Genomic DNA, 19,418 nt, shown 5'->3' on the forward strand with positions numbered 1-19,418 from the left:
GCTACATCTTGGTGCTCGACATTGCCTCACCTATGCCTTCCCTTGGCCTCTACATCTACACTGCCCTGGGACTACAGCTCCACCTGTGGGGAGCTATAACATCTTTGCTGCGCCATACCATCAGTCCCAGAGGATCTGCATGCAGCGTCGGCTTAACACCTCCCTTGCCGAACACCACAGGTGGCGTCACGAACTATTCATTTCCACTACATTTCACCATTCAATCTCCCTTTTACTTGGGCGCCCAGGGCCACGGACCGGGTCACTGCTGCTGTGACATTCCCATCTGAGAGACCGGCCCGGTACCGAGTACCCCACAGCCCTGAGAGGGCGACCCACAGGTAGAGAATGACAGACCCCACACAACACATGGAGGACAGTAAGAGAGTGACAGACCCCACACTACACATGGAGGACAGGTAGAGAGTGACAGAACCCTCACTACACATGGAGGACAGGTAGAGATGACAGACCCACACTACACATGGAAAACAGGGAAAGAGTAACAGACCCTGCACTACACGTGGAGGACAGGTAGAGAGTGACAGACCCCACACTACACATAGAGGGCAGGGAGAGAGTGACAGACCCCACTCTACACATGGAGGGCAGGAAGAGATGACAGACCATGCAGTACACTTGGAGGGCAGGGAGAGAGTGACAGACTCCACACTACACATGGAGGGCAGGGAGAGAGTGACAGACCCAACACTACACATGAGGGCAGGTAGTGATGACAGACCCCACACTACACTTGGAGGGCAGGGAGAGATGACAGACCCCACACTACACATGGAGGGCAGGTAGAGATGACAGACCCCACACTACACATGGAGGGCAGGTAGAGATGACAGACCCCCACACTACACTTGGAGGGCAGGGAGAGATGACACACCCTACACTGCACATGAAGGACAGGTAGAGAGTTGTAGTGTCGTGATGTCGGCGATAAAGAATTCAGAGACATACACCGATGTGCTCGTGCTTGGCTGCCCGGCCGTGCTTTTTCTTTATTCGTTACTTCCTCCTTCCTCCCCACGTCCCTCCCCCGACTCCTCCTCTCCCCTACATCACTGTTACTAGGCAAAGAATGCAAACAAGGGCAACAGCCCACAAACAGCAGGAGATGTGACAACATCACACCTCTTCTTTTCTCACAACAAAAAAAAACTGAAACATTTGAAGAATATTGTCGTTCAAACATTAAGTCTCACTGCAGAACATAGTCTGTAAGGTGGGCAGGTGGTCTTCGATAGGTCCTAGTCGGATAGCGGTGAGACAGCCCATCACCAGATGAGTCCTGAGTATCCCCGGAGACATCCCCTGTTAGGCTTACGGCATCTCCAGTCTCTGGCAGGGAGTCGTCGCTCTCCACTTCCTCACTAGGCGTGGTTTTTGGGACGTGGCCCCGGAGTTTTTTAAAGTGGGACACATTCCGTGTGACCTGACGACTTTGATTCCGGGCAGTAACCATGGTGCCCTTAACGTCTATAACTTGAAAGGGTTCCGGATAGTACGGTGACACAAACTTGCTAGTCGCTTTTAACCTTTGTGCCAGGACCCAATCGCCCACCTGTATTGCCGGCTGTGTGCCTCGATGGTTGCGCTTATCTGCATACCGTTTCATCTTTTCCTTTGATATGGAGTCATTGATAGAAATCGGGGTCTGGACGGAGATTGCTGGAATGCTTGGAAGTTTGACCCGTAAGGGCCTGTTGAACAGTGCCGTTGCAGGTGGTATTCCCATTGTAGAGTGGGGTGTAGCCCTGTACTGTCTGAGGAATGCGTTCAACTCTTGCTGTAAGTCCTTGTGCTCCATGGTAGCAATCCTTAGGGTCTTGTTGAGCGATTGCATGAATCGTTCGACTTCACCGTTGGCCTGAGGTCAGCAAGGAGTTATTTTCCGGTGTGTGAAACCCAGGTAGGTTGCGAAGGACTGAAAGTCTGTGCTATTGAAAGGCGGTCCATTGTCAGATTTCACGATCTCAGGTATGCCATATGCTGAGAAGATCTTGTCTAATTTTGGTAAAACAGCCTTGGCCGAGGTTGTAGAAACATGTTCGATGACTGGAAACCTTGAAAAGTCATCCATGATCACCAGCAGATAGGAGCTATCTGGTAAACTGCAGAAATCGATGCTAACAGCTATCCATGGGCCGGCTGGCAGGGGTGTCATTTGTAATGGTGCACGTCTATGGGCAACTGTAGTGGCTTGGCACGGTATGCATGTTTCAACGAGTGCCTCTACCTTTTTGTCAAGTCCGGGAAACCACACTTTCTCCCGAAGTAGCTGCTTCGTTTTCACGACCCCTTGATGAGCTTCATGTGCCAGATCCAGTACCCTGCTCTGAAGTTTCTGAAGTATCACCAGGCGATTATCTCTTAAGAGCATATTTGAGTCTGATACTGATAGTGAATGTCTCGCGTTATAGAAAACCTCCAGGTACCCAGCCTGATCAGGAGGGTGAAGGCGGGCCTCAGCGAGAAAACTGCTCCAGTTCTTGGACCGAACCGTCTCTATCACAAATTGAAGTTGGTGATCGGCATCCAGCGCTTGCTTAATTTCCTGTATGGTCATAGCTTTCGGTACCGAATGGGCGACGACAAAGTTGACATGCTCCTCCGCCAGAATCGTCGCGGGGATGTCGTCTGTGGTGGGCTGTGGTGCTGGGTGTCTCGAGAAATAGTCTGCGGGATTTCCAGCTCCCGCCTCGTATCTCAACTGGAGATGATAGTTCTGTAAGCGGAGCAACCAGCGTTCAAGACGCGGGGGAGGCTTTGACGAGGGCTTATTGAAAATTGGAACGAGTGGCTTGTGGTCAGTTATCACTTTGAATTGATGTCCAAAAAGGTATAAATGGAAATGAAGGCACCCCCACACAACTGCCAGGGCTTCTCTCTGTTTGTGAATATCGCTGCTCTGTATCCGTTAGTGTCTTGCTGGCATATGAGATTGTGGATATGTCGCCTGCGCTAGACACTTGTGTGAGAATTGCCCCTAGGCCTACTGGACTAGCATCCACCAGTAGCTGTGTGGGTTTTGACGGATCAAAATAGGCCATGACAGTGTCGCTGGTTAGATTGGTTTTCAATGCGTCAAAAGCTGCTTGCTGCTCAGTACCCCATGTCCACGGAGAGTCTTTCTTTGTGAGCTTTCGCAGAGGTTCTGGAACAGTGGCTAGGTCAGGTATAAATCACCCACAGTATGTGACCAGTCCTAGGAAGCTGCGAACATCTGACACATTTTGCGGTGGGCTAGCCGATTTTATGGCAGCCACTTTCTGTGGGTCAGCTGAAACTCCTTGTTCAGAAAAGATGTATCCAAAAAAAGTTAATGATTTTTGGTTAAATTCACATTTCGACGGATTGACAGTGAGATTGCAGGCTTGGAGTCTTTGAAACACTTGTTCTAGGCGATTGTCATGTTCCTCTTGGGTTGTGCCATAAATGAGAATGTCATCACTGACGTTGAGGACTCCTGCAATGCCAGACAGAACCTGGCTGATGATATTCTGAAAAATTTCTGCAGCCGATGAGATGCCAAAGTTCAATCTCTTAAATCTGCGCAGGCCCACATGCGGGCTAAAAGTTGTAATGTACCTGGAGTCTGGATGCAATTCAAGTTGATGATAGCCTGAGTTTAGGTCAATTTTTGAAAATACCTTCGCACCATTCAGGTCTGCGAGAATGTCATCAATAGTGGGCGTGATGTGCCTTTCTCTTTGGATCGCCCGATTGGCGTGGCGCATATCCACACATAGTCGGATTTTACCTGGCTGCTTCGGTTTAGGTGCAACAACGATTGGTGAAACCCAGGGGGTCGGGCCTTCAACGCGTTCGACGACATCGGACGCCTCCAGGTCTTGCAGTTCTTGCTCCACAAGCTTGCGGACATGGAATGGAATGCGCCTGTGGGGCTGAATAGAGGGCTGTACTGACGGATCTATATGCAATTTTATTTGAACATCCTTTAGCTTACCTAGGCCTTTAAAGAGCTTTGGGTACTTCTGCATAATGTGGTGGGCCGAAGGACCTGTAATGCTGTTGACAAGGTTCACAAGGCCCAGAGATATTGCACTGGTACAGCTGAGAAGTGTGTCCGCAGAGCATTCTACCACATAAAAGGTGTCAGTGATGGACTTTCCGTCAGCTGCAACTTCTGACTGAAATTTTCCGCACAGGGGCAGTGCAGCTGCTGAGCCATAAGGAAAAATCTTTATATTAGTACTTTGTAGAGTAGGTTTGTTTAGGAGCTGGTTGTAGACTGTATGATTGATGACGTTGACTGATGCCCCCGTGTCCACCAGGGCTTCTATTGGATTGCCATTCACTAGGATTACTCGTTTTGGATTAGTAACTGCGTGCACAGTATTAGATCCCTCTTCCGTCACGGAGAATAAATAGGTGCTGTGGGACTCGTCATTAATCTGCAGTGTTTGGATCTTCGGTGGCCTAGGTTGTGCGGTGGTATGAGGAGATTGTGGCTTGGATCTACACACCTTTGCAAAATGATTTTGCTTTCCGCAATTATGACAAGTTCCTCCCTTTGCTGGGCAGACATTCTGGTGAGGATACGATCCACCGCAGTTGTAACATGTGGCTGCCTGCGTGCGAGGCACATTTGGTTTCTGTGTAAGCTTTGCTATAGAAGATGTCGCGTCTGGCTCATGCTCGATGTTCTCTATCAGTTTAGCTTGTTTGTCTGCAGCATCATTTATACGCGCTGTATCTAGCAACTTCGCTAACGTCATGGTGGGGTCTCTGAGTGCTTGTCTCCTTAACTTGGAGGAAATACATCCTTCCTTGTACGATCTGCATTTGGATTTCTTTGTCTACTTCCGCAAATTCACAGTGCGCTGCAAGGTGTCGTAGCCGGACATGATACTCAGCCATGCTTTCTGTTGGCGACTGCTTTGACTGCCTGAACTTAAAAATTTCAAATGCCGGATTTCTGTGAGGGGAGAAGTGCTTGCTTAACGCAGCTTTGCTGAGCTCATAGTCCTTGTCCTCCCCTGTATTCGGCAGAGTAGTGAATATATCGTAAACCTGCTCCCCTGCGTAGTGTAACAGCATGGCTTTTTTCCGGGTATCATCAGAGACATTCATGGCTTGCAGAAATATCTCGAATCGCTTTAGCCATTTATCCCAAGATACTGCCAGGTTTGCTTGGGACTGATGCACATCAAAAGCAGGAAATGCGGGTAGACAAGCCATAGTGAGTGCTGATAGCCTTGTAGGCTGTTCGTGGGACTGAAATACCTGTGGCTGATGAATGAACGCTTCCTCGTCGCCAGTTGTAGTGTCGTGATGTCGGCGATAAAGAATTCAGAGACATACACCGATGTGCTAGTGCTTGGCTGCCAGGCCGTGCTTTTTCTTTATTCGTTACTTCCTCCTTCCTCCCCACGTCCCTCCCCCGACTCCTCCTCTCCCCTACATCACTGTTACTAGGCAAAGAATGCAAACAAGGGCAACAGCCCACAAACAGCAGGAGATGTGACAACATCACGAGTGATAGACCCCACACTAATGGAGGACAAGTAGAGAGTGACAGACCCCACTCTACACATGGAGGGCAGGAAGAGATGACAGACCCCATACTATATTTGGAGGGCAGGGAGAGATGACAGACCCCACACTGCACATGGAGGGCAGGTAGAGATGACAGACCCTACACTACACATGGAGGACAGGGAGAGATGACAGACCGCACACTACACATGGAGGGTAGGGAGAGATGACAGACCCCACACTACACATGGAGGGCAGGTAGAGATGACAGACCCTACACTGCACATGGAGGACAGGTAGAGAGTGCCAGACCCCATACTACACATGGAGGGCAGGGAGAGAGTGACAGACCCCTCACTATACGTGACGGACAGGGAGAGAGTGACAGACCCCACACGACACATGGAGGGTAAGGAGAGAGTAACAGATCTGGTCTAAAGTCTGCGTGCCTACTAGCCTTTCAATAAAAAAAATAATGAACATTTAAACTACACCCCCAGACCACTCACATAACACCCAGCAATGCCAACTTTTGAGTGAGGTGTACATAAACCTTGCCCAATTACATATCATGAACATTCTGCCCCCTGTGGAAAGTCTGTATCACAGGTCATTAATCGTATTGCTCATCTCATATGATGGTAATGACATTCTAGCATCCAGAGCAATGACCTGCAGGACTAACGAGTCTTGTGTCACATCGTGCAGTCCTGTGTAATTAAAAGTTGAATTGTGCAGTCCTGTGCAATTATAGCGATCACATTTGATCAGTATGTCGAGTTTTCCTGACACAACATACATAGGGGCTGCAGTACCACCTAGTGCCAAACACCTCTTACTGCAGCTGTAGCCAAACTACAATTCCTTGCATGCTCAAGGGTCTACGCACCTAACTTTTTTCCATTTCCATTACAGATGATATTTCAGCAAGATAATCCTGGAGTCTCATTTCAGTATTTTGTCTCCTCACCCTCCATCTCTGATAACCCCGGTCATGTCTCCCACGTCCCATCGCAGGAATACGGTAAGAGCCCCGGGTTGACCATGGACCTCACCATCGGGTTTCATCCAGGTTCTAACTTTTACGTAACATATTTTCTCTCTGTAGGATCTCTGAGGTCAGTGGCTTCTAGCGATTTCTTGCCACAGACCAACATACGAAATCACCCTGTGGAGGAACGTCCCCGAGTTGTCCCACCGCCTCAAGCAAAGCCACCACCAACTCCAGTCCGGCCAGCTGGCACTTTGCAGCGCAACATCCGCATCCCTCCTCTTTCTGCTCCCCCTGTCCACTATTGGCCAGAGCAACCTCAGTTTTTCTGGAGACGTGTTGGAAATACGCCATGCTCGGTTACCTGTGGGAAAGGTGAGTGGGCCTGCTACACATTGAACGGAGCTGTCCCGTACAAATCCAGACATTTGGCCACCACTGGAGCAAACAACCAATCAATGGGAATGGGTCGCCCTCCCAGGGCAGTGGGGTACTCGGTACCGGGCCGGTCTCTCAGAGGGGAATGTCACAGCAGCGGTGACCTGGTCCATGGCCCTGGGCGCCCATGTAAAAGGGGGTAGAGTGGTGGAATAAAGTTTATGAGTGATTCGTGACGCCACCTGTGGTATTCGGCAAAGAAGATGTTAAGCCGACGCTGCAGACAGATCCTCTGTGACAGATGGTGTGGTGCAGCAATGATGGTGTAGCCCTTCCACAGGCAGGGCTGTAATCCCAGGGCAGTGTAGATCGGTGTTGGGGAAGAGGGTGCAGTGTCTGGCACAGAGATGTAGCAGTGCTGGAGAAGTTGCAGAAAGAAGTCAAGGACACAGCGGAATGTAGTTTCTTTACCTTTACTTTGTAAGTGCAGTCCAGGGTCCAGATTACAGATGGCACAGGAGCTGATTAGCCTGGAAGCAACTCAGGAATCTCTCTCTCTGCAGATAGGTTGTGTAGTCTGCTTCCTAGCGCTTACTTGAGGTACATGCAGTACTGTATTACACTGAAGTTCCTCCTTCTTGTTCTCTCTCAAATCTACCTCGTATGGCAGACAGCTGTAGCCTTCTATCTTTTCTCTTGGCTCACCCGTTGCTGTTGTGCCTCCGAGTCTTAGGTGGGAATAGAGCATTTACAGCTTCCTATTCCTCTGGTTTCTGTTGCAGGACCTTCAGTATCCATACAACCATGGAGACCAGGCTCCAGATCATGCGCTCCAGCTGGGAACGAGCTCTCAACTCTGCTCAGTCCCCCAGCTTCTCTCTCCATGTCTACACACTTCGCCCTCCTCACAGAACTGACTAATTTCCCTCCCTGGCCCTCAGAGCGCACTCCTCCCCCAATTCAGGTTCAGAGCTCCCTCTGCTGGCCTGGAGTGGGAACTGTGTTGCATGCTATGGTTAACTGCTAGAGAGACCCTTCATTGCTTCCAAGCCTGACATCACCCTCCCTGGAGGAAGGCAATGCCACTGTGGCGACCATACTCCTGGGGGCGCCACAGGAATATCAAGCATCTGGACCCCCACTGATCTGCGGTTGATGACCTATCGTAAGAAGTGAACCAGTGCCAACCCATAACTGACCATTCAACCCAACTAATGGTTGAGTTCATCCAGTCCTTTTGCACTTCAGGTCCCCAAGACTGTCCCAAAACGGGGCAGATAAAGCCTGGTAATTGAAGGACTAAGTAGTAACTTTATGTCGGGGTTGTCTGGTAGGATGGGTGCACTATACAGTAGTTTATTTAGGCACAGGATGGCACTTTATTTTATTAATTTCAAAAGGAACATGGAAGAAGGCCCCACACAAACTTTGCTCCTCACACTTTGTCTTGATTCCTTCAGCCAAGGCTTGAAACATTTTTTGGTCACATTTTTTTTGCTTGTGAACTCTACCATATAAATACATGAGATTATTTGGCAGGATTATTATTTTTTTTTATCTCTGTAACACTTTTTTTTTCTTTAGGGTTCTGGTACCCCGTTCACCAGTGCGTCTCCAGGAGTTCTTTGGATGAGGTTAATGAGGATGAATGTGACTCATCAACAAAGCCGTTCCCTCAGGAGGAGGCCTGCAACACCCAGCCCTGCCCTGCATTGTGAGTGCAGAGCATTATATATATACCTGATAAAGAATAACAAACTCTGAGATTACCTATATCCAACATTTAACATCAGCGTGACAGCAGAGCACCTACACAGAGTGCACGCTCTGTAGAGGACCCAGCATTTCATAGATGCCGTTGAATACCATGAAGTGCTTAAAGAGTAACTAAACATTAATTTTTTTTTATCATTTTGTCCAGCATGGGAAGTTATAAAACTTTGCAAATCACTTTATTAGTGGACTTGTCTTCTTCACTGTAAAAAAGTGCACATATGTGACTTCCTGCTTCTGCTCAGTATATTTGCGTGCCTTCAGCTGCATTGATATCAGGGTGTACTCATTTGCAGTACAGATGCTTGCAATTAAAGAGTCAGCTTTTAAGTGTCACGGGTGTACCGCAACAGAGAAGAGCTAGAAGACCACAGTGTCTGATTTCTCCTACTCCTGCACTGTTTAGAAGCACTTCACCTTCTTCTTAAACAGTGTAAATTTCTTTTAGCAGTGCAGGGTTTAATCTGCTCATTTGAGAGCTCCTAGAAGCTTTCCTGCATTAAGGCTCTCAGCTGTGCACTGTTATCCACTCCCATCTCCTATATAATCTGGGTCCTGGCTAGCACTCATTGTCTGAGCAAGCTTTTGCTGCATCGCTGGAGGTTGTGGGTGGTTGTTATTGGAAAAGGCGTTTGGTGGATTTATCTGTGACTGCTAGATTTTGTGAGTATTATAATCCCCTTTCTTCTCCTACTTGACCCCATCCTCCACTCCCCGACATATAACTCTGTTATATGAGTGAATATATTTGTATGATTGGTATTTTCCTTTTATCCCTGTTCGTATTACCTTGTTAGTCTGATTGGGGTACACTACTTCTCCCCTTTTCCCTGGTGGAGGAAGGGTACAGACTGAGGGTGTATTCAGGAGTTAAGGCAAGGTACGTGACCCCAGCATCTTCACCATAAGACGTAATCCGGGTTGCAGGGCAACCTAGGGCGCCCCTATCATTAGGGACAGGGAAGGAACCCCTGGTCCTGGGACACCAAACAACAGAGTCGTGACATTAAGTCTCAATAACTCTGGGGATAAGAAGCAACAAAGTCTTACTAACTCTGGGGATAAGCTGCTGTAGGAGATTGGGCTGATAGACAGTCAGAGGAGGAGATAAGTGCTGACCCATCACTGCCAGCATCTGTACTACAAATGAGCATGTTCTAATATCAACGCAGCCAAATAGATGAGAAAAAAAAACACAATGTATTGAAGACAAATTACCTAATAAATTGATTTGCAAAGTTACAGAACTTTCCGTGCTGAAGAAAATTGTTAAATACAAATTAAAAGTTTAGTTACTCTTTAATTTCTGCTGCAGGGAAAATTTACCCTTGCTGTTAAAGTTTTGAAACTTTGTTACACTCTAACAAAATCTGTATTGCCTCTGTGAGGCAGTGACTGGTGTTACATATAGGGGTCGCTGTGTGTTCCCCCTAGGATGTGCATGGAGACGTATTGAGGCCATGAAAGTGCATTGCAGTCACAGGCGTCGCTGTGGTTGCAATGCAGACTAAAGTGATTATAGGTCTTGGACGTCCAAAGCAGATTTAGGGAAAACCTGCTCTGAGCTTTTAGGTTTTGAAACAGACTACAGAAGGTAGTCGTGCAGTCCATTAAATTCCCAGCCCGGGTTTTCCATGTGGCTGAAGGCCACAGGTTGCTAGTTAAAAGCTCTGCAGTAAAGGGTTTGGGTATGTTGGGTTCAGTGTCAATCTGGTGTTTGGAGAGGTACAGAGCAGAAGGCTCTGCAGAGCTCCACCTGTGTGAGGCAACACAGGCCAGTAGAGTCAAACAGCCAATGCAGCTGAAAAGCCTGGCACCCACAGCGTACACAGCAGTGCAATCGCCCATGTCAACTGGTCAGAGGAGGACTGGCGTGTTTAGTGACTGTAAACTGGAGGCTATGGTTCCCAGCTGCCATCTGGAGGATATCGTGTAAAGCTGTAAGAACATTAACATGGCGGTGCAGTCGCCCACGGCAACAGGTCAGAGGTGGACTGGCGTGTTTAGAGACTGTAATCGAGAGGATATATGTCTGGTTGCGAACTGGACGTGGACTGTCTTGTAGTTGCAGTGGAAGCAGCAGAAAACATATGAGCTGATTTTGCAGCAGGTTGTGGCCCTGCGAGAAGAGATCCTAAGGTGAGGGGCGATCAGCGGTGTAAAGAGGAGACCCCTAAGGTGAGAGGTGATCAGCGGGTGTTTATTAAGTGTTGGCGGTGTCAAGGGTCCGAACATGTGGCTATCAACTGCCCACTGATGTCTGAACCCATGGACTACAGGTATACCCACCGCGTATCTATGTATGCCCAGCCAGTTTGTACCGCTGACAGTGAGCCCCAGCTGTGCCAGGTACTAGTGAATGGGTACCAAACAGAGGCTCTCCTGGACACAGGGAGCAGAGTGACTTTGGTTCATGGGTCTCGTGTTGCCGGGGTCTACCCCAAAGGACGGAAAGTGGAGGTGATGGGTATCCATGGGGAAATCTGGGAATACCCGACTGCGGAGGTTAATTTTTCGACATCATATGGGGACATTAAACGTTGTGGGAGTGGTGAAGACTCTTCCATACGGGACTGTGTTGGGAAGAGACTTGCCCCTGTTCTGGTCCCTGTGGAAGACCAGGGTCAATCCTCTCAAGGTAAATGTTGTTCTGGGCGTGGAACCCGAAGATCCCAAGTCAGGGATACCTGCCATAGGGGTCGGGTCGCCAACCTAGGGACAGAGTGTAAAGGGGGTTTTACACATAGCGATATCAATAGCAGTATCGCTAAAACGTCACTGGTTTTGTGACGTTATAGCGATATCGCTAGCAATATCGCTATGTGTGATACTTACCTCCGACCGGCTCCCCCGCTGTCCATCGCTGATCGCGCGAGAATGTCCGGCTCCATTTCTCGTCGTCTGCTTCCTGCTGGGCTTCCTGCTGTGACGACGAGTGACGCGTGGAGGCGGGCGGGAGGACGTCTGGATCGCTGTGTGTGAAAGGTGAGTATCGTGCGCTGCGTCGCTGCTGCATTGCTGAAAGCTCACTAGCGATCATTTAGCGATGCACCAGCGATCCTGACTGGGTCATCGCTAAATGTAAAAGGGCCTTAACCCCGATAGCTTCCCCCTAGAGATTGTGGTAGGAGAGATTGTGGAGACCCCACTGAGCCCCGAGCTGGAAATGTCCCCTGGTAACACAGCAATAAGGAATCAATATAGCTGAGCTGTGTTAGCAACTGATTTCATTGTAGCAGAACTGGTACAGTGATGTAGCAGAGTTTACTGAACGATGAGGTATCTGTGTAGAATTTAATATGGCAAAGCTAGTACAGTGATGTAGCCGAATAGACTGAATGACGAGAAATCTGTGCAATAGTCGAGTCAGCATCAGAGTTTAATAAAGCAGAGCAGGCACAGTGATGTAGCATAACTGACTCAAGGTTGAGAGACCAAAGCTGAGTCACTGTGCTCTGTAAATAGCTGATCTGCAGTTTTAGGCAGGAACTATTACATATTGGACAGAGCTTTGCCATCTAGTGTTAAGATTGGAATGCCATCAGAGTTAATAACAGATGATCTGTGGGGTGGCCGGGTGTTAGACACCCACCACCGATATTATATTGATGACTTTTCCGAAGGGGAAAATTGCAGACCAGAAAATAAGAGCTAAGGTGCAATTTTTAACAGAGGCTGCCAAGTAGTGAATGTAGCAGAGCTGGCTCAGTGATGTAGCAGAGTTCACTCAGCAGATCTGAGTCAACACAGTTTAATTTGGCATTGGTTATAGGGATTAAATAATTAAACAGAACAGACCATATATTTTAAAATATAAAATACATCAACTTGATACCTGCCAACAGGGTTTGAAAAGGGTCTGTTGGAAATAAGCATGGCTTGGCGATAAGGAATGATCTGAGGTTTGGTCTGACCCCAATTTTCCAAGCATGAAAGCCGACCTTTTCAGTTACTTGATATTCATTTTATAGCCATTTTCACTCAACTTCAATGTTCGTAATTGTTATCCAAGGGCTCTGCGTGCCAGACAGTCTTGGTCTTGGCCAATGTGAACTGGAAGGCGCTGAACTGCCTGAGTCACCATGGAAAGTGCATAGTACACCGGCAGCTTTCTGGAAAGAAATATTTCATCCAATTTGGGTGATTTTGTTATCCAAGAACAGGATATCAAAGATTTTGTAGAAGCAAAAGAACAACTATGAGAACCGTATGAAATGTTTCTACTTTCATAGATCACCGGCAGGATGTAATTTTTCATGTTCTTCGCTTCTTCTCAGCTGGGATGTTGGTAACTGGTCAGTTTGCAGCAGGACGTGTGGCAGTGGGATACAACACCGACAAGTCTTGTGCCGACAAATGTACGCCAATCGGACCACTATGGTTCACCCACAAAGGTGTGGCAACTTGGCCAAGCCGAATGTCACCCAGACGTGCCAACTGCGTATCTGTAGCCACTGGGAGATCCAAAGCAACTGGAGCATGGTAATGGACTGCTGAGGATGCCGCCTGTAGAGAAACTAGATAATTAATGAGATGATAGTGCACATAGTCCATCACCCAGCTTTGCACATAGACTTGCCTCTGCACCTAGCATTCACATGGTATGCCTTTCAGCTAACCCCAGCTTACCCCAGAGTTATTTATGACCTTGTTTACTCTGGCTTGATCATATGCATCTGGTCCACTCTTAATTGTGTGACCAAGATGAGCAGAGACCACTCCTCTCTGCTTCACACCTGACTGCACTTAGTTGTACATATATTGCATAACTCAAGTCTGCATAGACTTCAGTCTGCAGTGTGATTCCTATAAGTGTGTTCTAGAAGTGTGAAGAAAAATGTTAGAATTAAAACCAGAATTGAACCAGAAGGGAACTGAAGGTAACTGTACACAGTCACTGTAAACAATGTTTCTATTTGTTTTCACTTTCACCCCAATAATCCTTCACTTTCTGCTAATTCCCCTAATCCCTACTCCTAGTAAGGAACTGTTCATCTCTTTTTCAATCCTCCCCATCCACCTGACCTCTTCCTCAAAACTGTTCCTTAACATACAATCCTCTGTCTCCAAACACAGACAGCCCCCTCATGCCCTCTCCTGCTCCCACATGCTAACACTTTCTCTGCTCCTTCTCACGGCGGGCGATATCTCTCCAAATCCTGGTCCTCCTCACCACATTCCCACAGTCATTTCTACCTCCCATCCACGCTCTATCACAACCTTCCGTAACCACTCCAACCTTATACCCATTCACCCAGCCCCCGCTTCCCCAGTCCCACTAACAGGAGCTCTGTGGAACGCTCGCTCTGTCTGCAACAAGCTTTCCTACATCCATGATCTTTTTGTTACTACCAAACTTTCCTTCCTCGCCATCGCCGAAACCTGGCTCACCCCTTCTGACACAGTCTCTCCTGCTGCACTTTCATATGGTGGCTTCCACCTTTCTCACACCCCCCGCCCCAGCAGCAAACATGGCGGAGGAGTTGGCTTTCTCCTGTCAGATACCTGCTCCTTCACCCCAATCCCACTGCCACCCTCTGTTACCCTCCCTTCCTTTGAGGTGCACTCTGTGCGCATCTACTCCCCCTCCAACCTCCAACTGGCTGTCATCTACCGCCCCCAGGGCCAGCCACCACCTTCTTTGACCACTTCACCACCTGGCTACTTCATTTCCTTTCCGCGGACATCCCTACTATCATCATGGGCGACTTCAACATCCCCATTGACACTTCCCTCTCAGCTTCCACTAAACTTCTATCTCTCACTTCCTCCTTCGGCCTCACTCAATGGTCTTCTACAGCCACCCACAAAGATGGCCACACACTGGACCTCATCTTCACGCGCCTCTGCTCCCGATCTAACCTCTCTAACTCACCTCTTCCTCTCTCTGACCACAACCTTCTCACATTCTCTTCCCTCTCCACTCCATGTCTACAATCCCCACCCCACAAACTTTCACACCCTCGCAGAAATCTTAAACACCTTGACCTACACTCATTCTCTGAATCCCTCCTCCCTCTCACAGATATAAGTTCCTTACACAATGCCGATTGACGCTGCTGCTCTATATAACACCACAATAGCTGTAGCTTTGGAATCTGCTGCCCCACTTACACATACCAAAGCTCGCAAAATCAACAGACAGCCCTGGCACACCAACCTGACCAAAGAACTGAGGTGAGCTTCCAGGGCTGGTGAGCGCAGATGGAAAAGATCCCACTCCAACGAGCACTTCATCGCATTCAAACAGTCCCTCACTACTTTCAAGACCACACTCGCCACAGCTAAACAAACCTACTTCTCATCTCTCATATCCTCCCTGTCTCACAACCCTAAACAGTTATTCAACACCTTCAATTCTCTCCTCCGTCCCCCAGCACCTCCTCCCTCCCCACTCATCTCAGCTGAAGACTTTGCCTCATTTTTCAAGCAGAAGATTGATAACATCAGAGACAGTTTTGGTCAACAACCCCCAGAGCCCCTCCTCCCGACTTCCCAGCCCTCCACCTCCAAAACCAACTTCTCCACCATTACAGAAGATCGAGTCTTCCCTCTACTCTCAAGATCACATCTCACCACTTGTGCACTTGACCCGATCCCTTCCCACTTCATCCCAAACCTGACCACAGTCTTCATCCCAACCCTAACCCATCTCTTCAACCTATCACTAACAACTGGTGTTTTCCCCTCAAGCTTTAAACATGCCTTCATCACACCTATCCTCAAAAAGCCTTCTCTTGACCCATCCTCTGTATCTAGCTATCGCCCTATATCACTTCTCCCCTATGCCTCCAAGCTACTGGAACAACACATCTACCTTGAACTGTCCTCCCATCTCTCTTCTTGCTCCCTCTTCGACCGCTTACAATCTGGCTTCCGGTCACACCACTCCACTGAAACTGCCCTTACTAAGGTCACCAATGACCTCTTAACCGCCAAGAGCAAGCAACACTACTCTGTCCTCCTCCTCCTGGACCTGTCGGCTGCCTTTGACATAGTGGACCATTCCCTATTATTACAGACCCTCTCATCCCTTGGCATCACAGACTTGGCCCTATCCTGGATCTCATCATACCTAACAGACCGGACATTCAGCATCTCCCACTCACACACCACCTCCTCACCTCGCCCCCTATCTGTCGGAGTCCCACAAGGTTCAGTCCTAGGACCCCTGCTCTTCTCCATTTACACCTTTGGCCTGGGACAGCCCATAGAATCTCATGGATTTCAGTATCATCTCTATGCTGATGACACACAGATCTACATCTCTGGACCAGATATCACCTCCCTACTAACCAGAATCCCTCAATGTCTGTCCACTATTTCATCCTTCTTCTCTGCTAGATTTCTGAAACTTAACATGGACAAAACAGAATTCATCATCTTTCCCCCATCTCACGTGACCCCCCCAACAAACCTATCCATTACGGTAAATGGCTGCCCACTCTCCCCAGTCCCACAAGCTCGCTGCCTCGGGGTAATCCTTGACGCTGATCTCTCCTTCAAACCACATATCCAAGCCCTTTCCACTTCCTGCCGACTACAACCCAAAAATATTTCACGAATCCGTTCATTCCTCAACCAAAAATCTGCAAAAACCCTAGTCCATGCCCTCATAATCTCTCGCCTTGACTACTGCAACATCCTGCTCTGTGGCCTCCCCTCGAACACTCTTGCACCCCTCCAATCTATTCTAAACTCTGCTGCCCGACTAATCCACCTGTCCCCCCGCTATTCCCCAGCTTCTCCCCTCTGTCAATCCCTTCACTGGCTCCCCATTGCCAGAGACTCCAGTACAAAACCCTAACCATGACATACAAAGCCATCCACAACCTTCTCCTCCAAACATCTGTGACCTCGTCTCCCGGTACTTTCCTGCAAGCAACCTCCGATCCTCACAAGATCTCCTTCTCTACTCCCCTCTTATCTCCTTTTCCCACAATCGCATACAAGATTTCTCTCGCACATCACCCCTACTCTGGAACTCTCTACCACAACATATCAGACTCTCACCTACCATCGAAACCTTCAAAAAGAGCCTGAAGACCCACCTCTTCCGACAAGCCTATAACCTGCAGTAACCACCGATCGACCAAACCGATGCATGACCAGCTCTACCCTCGCCTACTGTATTTTCACCCATCCCTTGTAGATTGTGAGCCTTCGCGGGCAGGGTCCTCTCTCCTCCTGTACCAGTTATGACTTGTATTGTTTAACATTATTGTACTTGTTTTTATGTATACCCCTCCTTACATGTAAAGCGCCATGGAATAAATGGCGCTATAACAATAAATAATAATGATAACTTATATTTTACCCACAGTGTTCAGTCATGTGTGGCCTTGGCCAGAGGACCCGTCACGTCCGATGTATCAGTAATCATGGGGACGTTGTCGGAGAAGGAGAATGCAGCAACCGTCTCCGCCCGAGGAACAATGAGGTGTGCGATATGGGTCCCTGCGTCCGGAGCTGGTTCCACAATGACTGGAGCTCCACAGTAAGTCTACTCTTATAATGGTGTAACCTATGCAGATATACACTAATATCCACCCCAGAACATGGCCATCAGGGCTGGAGGATAACCTTTAAAAGGGGCTTCCACCATATCCGACTATGAGTGTGGAGAGCTACAACTGCAATTTGGGTTGTCAATCTCTGACAGTGGCATTAAAGGAGTGCAATCGTAGTGGCCCCCCCCCGTATCCACAGGCTGGGCTTCTTAGGAAATGTGGTATTGCTGTATACAAGCGATCACACGTTCAAATCCCCTATGGAGACTAAAAATAAAAACAAACTTTTAAAAAATATGTAACTTTTTTCCAGTAATTTATGATTTAGGAATTAGCTTGTATTTTTGCACGTGGCTTTTTTTTCTCTTACTTAAAATTGTGTTTTATTATTGTGTTGTGTTTGTTTCTTTATTGTTGCTCAGAAATCATAATTGTATTTTCTTTTATTTAGCAAAATAAACAATTAAATTTTTCAATCCAAAAATAAAAATAAAAAAATCATATTCATTATCACTGCTTCTGTAAAAGTTCAATTTATCAAAATCTAAAAATTATTTTACCTCTAAAAAGGTGAATGCTGTATAGACTAAAAACAGGTAAAACACCAGAATTGACCATTTTGAGTTGCCACACTTCTTCCCAAAAATGTGATAAAAAGCTTTCAAAATGTAACTACCCCAAAATAGAAACAATAAAAACAGGCTCTCATACAGCTCCACAGAAAAAAAAGAATTCAGAAAAATAGTTAAAGGTCTATGAAAAATGGCAAAACCAACCAATTTTTATTAATTTTTTTTTATATATATATGTACAAAAAGGTCAGAACTTTTTTTTACAAGTTTAGTATCACTGTAATTTTGCTGACCTGAAAAATCTTCTTAGGAGTCATTTTTATCGCACAACAAAGGCCGTAAAAAGTAAACCCAAAAATGGGAAAGAGCCTTTGGAAAAAACATGGTTGCTTTATATCCAGAAAGTGATTTTCTAATTTTTCACAACCTCTTTGAAGTTGGATCCCCTTACACCTACTAAAGTGGGATTGAGACATTTAGTGCTTTGCTCCCTTGAGTACCCGTTGAATGCTCAGGCCATGCCTTTTGGATTTCTCATGTGTTATACTTCTTGGGTGTCACAATTTGCAGTGTTCTTCTGAATGCGGTCCTGGGATCCAGCGCCGTTCGGTCTTTTGTCTCTCGAGTTCTCCCAATGATGACTCCCAAGATGGCTGCCCAGGAAATAAACCTTCCGACATGCGAGTATGCAACAGTGGGCCGTGTGAGCGGACAATCAAGTGGTACACCGGACCTTGGTCTCAGGTACATAGTCCAGCATTAAATCATAAATCCCCCCATCCCCCAAAAAATGAAGGTCATTTTCACTGATAGGGTCTCATCCCTTCTTTGCTACAGTGCTCCGCAGAGTGTGATGAAGGTTCGCAGAGACGTGATGTGATCTGTGTCAGTAAAATGGGCTCAGATTTTAACATCAGCGATCCATCCGAGTGTTCTCACCTAGAGAAGCCACCAAGCCTACAATCATGCAATGCCGGATCTTGCGGGTCACGTTGGTTCACCACGCCTTGGAGCACCGTGAGTGGCGGACATCGGCACCATCGTAATCTATAATCAGTTTCAGACCATTGACCTTATTCTTGATTTTTTTTTTCTTCATAATGATCTCTAGTGTTCACAGTCTTGCGAAGGTGGCATACAGGTAAGGGAGGTGCGGTGCCTTTCAGCTGACAACACCTACAGCCATCAGTGTGACCTGGATTCTAAACCAGACGAGAAGAAAGCATGTAATCCGCAGCCCTGTTCCTCTGTACTAGGTGAGGAGAGAGAGGGAACCGTCCAGCCTTGACCTGACATTACCCTTGCCGACCGCTCCAGCAGCTCAGAGGTTAATAAACCGGAAATGCTTTGCAGTGCTCAGAAGTCGATGATGGCGGCTTGATCATTAGAACCCATTCCTAATCATTATAGACATTAGCTGTAGTGGCTGAACTTAGTGGCATGTCTGTCCTGGCTTTATTTGATGTGCGTTGTGGACTTAACTATGTGACACAAATATTCCCAATTTTTGCTTCCATGAGCTCTCCTATATCATGGCACCTCCATATCCTCACTAACATCATCTCGAGTGGAGCATGAGAAGATCAAAACCTCTTCTCTTGCTGATGTAGAAGTTTAAAAAGTTTCCATAAAGTTCAAAAAGTTTCCAAATTCTTGGCATGTCAGACTCTCTTGGCTCCATTT

At 47.5% G+C, this 19,418-nt stretch overlaps 1 protein-coding gene across 2 annotated transcripts in view; it reads left to right on the forward strand.

The window, feature by feature from the left end:
• ADAMTSL4 (ADAMTS like 4) overlaps positions 1 to 19,418 on the forward strand; it is a 236,808-nt gene that overhangs the window by 210,491 nt on the left and 6,899 nt on the right. The window contains exons 9-16 of one of the 2 annotated variants that reach the window (XM_073567228.1): positions 6,427 to 6,535; positions 6,620 to 6,877; positions 8,465 to 8,594; positions 12,931 to 13,135; positions 16,977 to 17,150; positions 18,306 to 18,479; positions 18,573 to 18,752; positions 18,847 to 19,062. In XM_073567228.1, the coding sequence (XP_073423329.1) occupies positions 6,427 to 6,535; positions 6,620 to 6,877; positions 8,465 to 8,594; positions 12,931 to 13,135; positions 16,977 to 17,150; positions 18,306 to 18,479; positions 18,573 to 18,752; positions 18,847 to 19,023 (1,407 nt within the window). In that variant the 3' untranslated portion in view covers positions 19,024 to 19,062. The remainder of the gene's footprint in view (positions 1 to 6,426; positions 6,536 to 6,619; positions 6,878 to 8,464; positions 8,595 to 12,930; positions 13,136 to 16,976; positions 17,151 to 18,305; positions 18,480 to 18,572; positions 18,753 to 18,846; positions 19,063 to 19,418) is intronic. The other variant, XM_073567227.1, reaches the window with a different exon arrangement.

The sequence above is a fragment of the Dendrobates tinctorius genome, unplaced genomic scaffold (genome assembly GCF_039654945.1).
Source record: "Dendrobates tinctorius isolate UK_male_01 unplaced genomic scaffold, ASM3965494v1 ptg000019l, whole genome shotgun sequence".
Classification (NCBI taxonomy): Eukaryota; Metazoa; Chordata; class Amphibia; order Anura; family Dendrobatidae; genus Dendrobates; species Dendrobates tinctorius.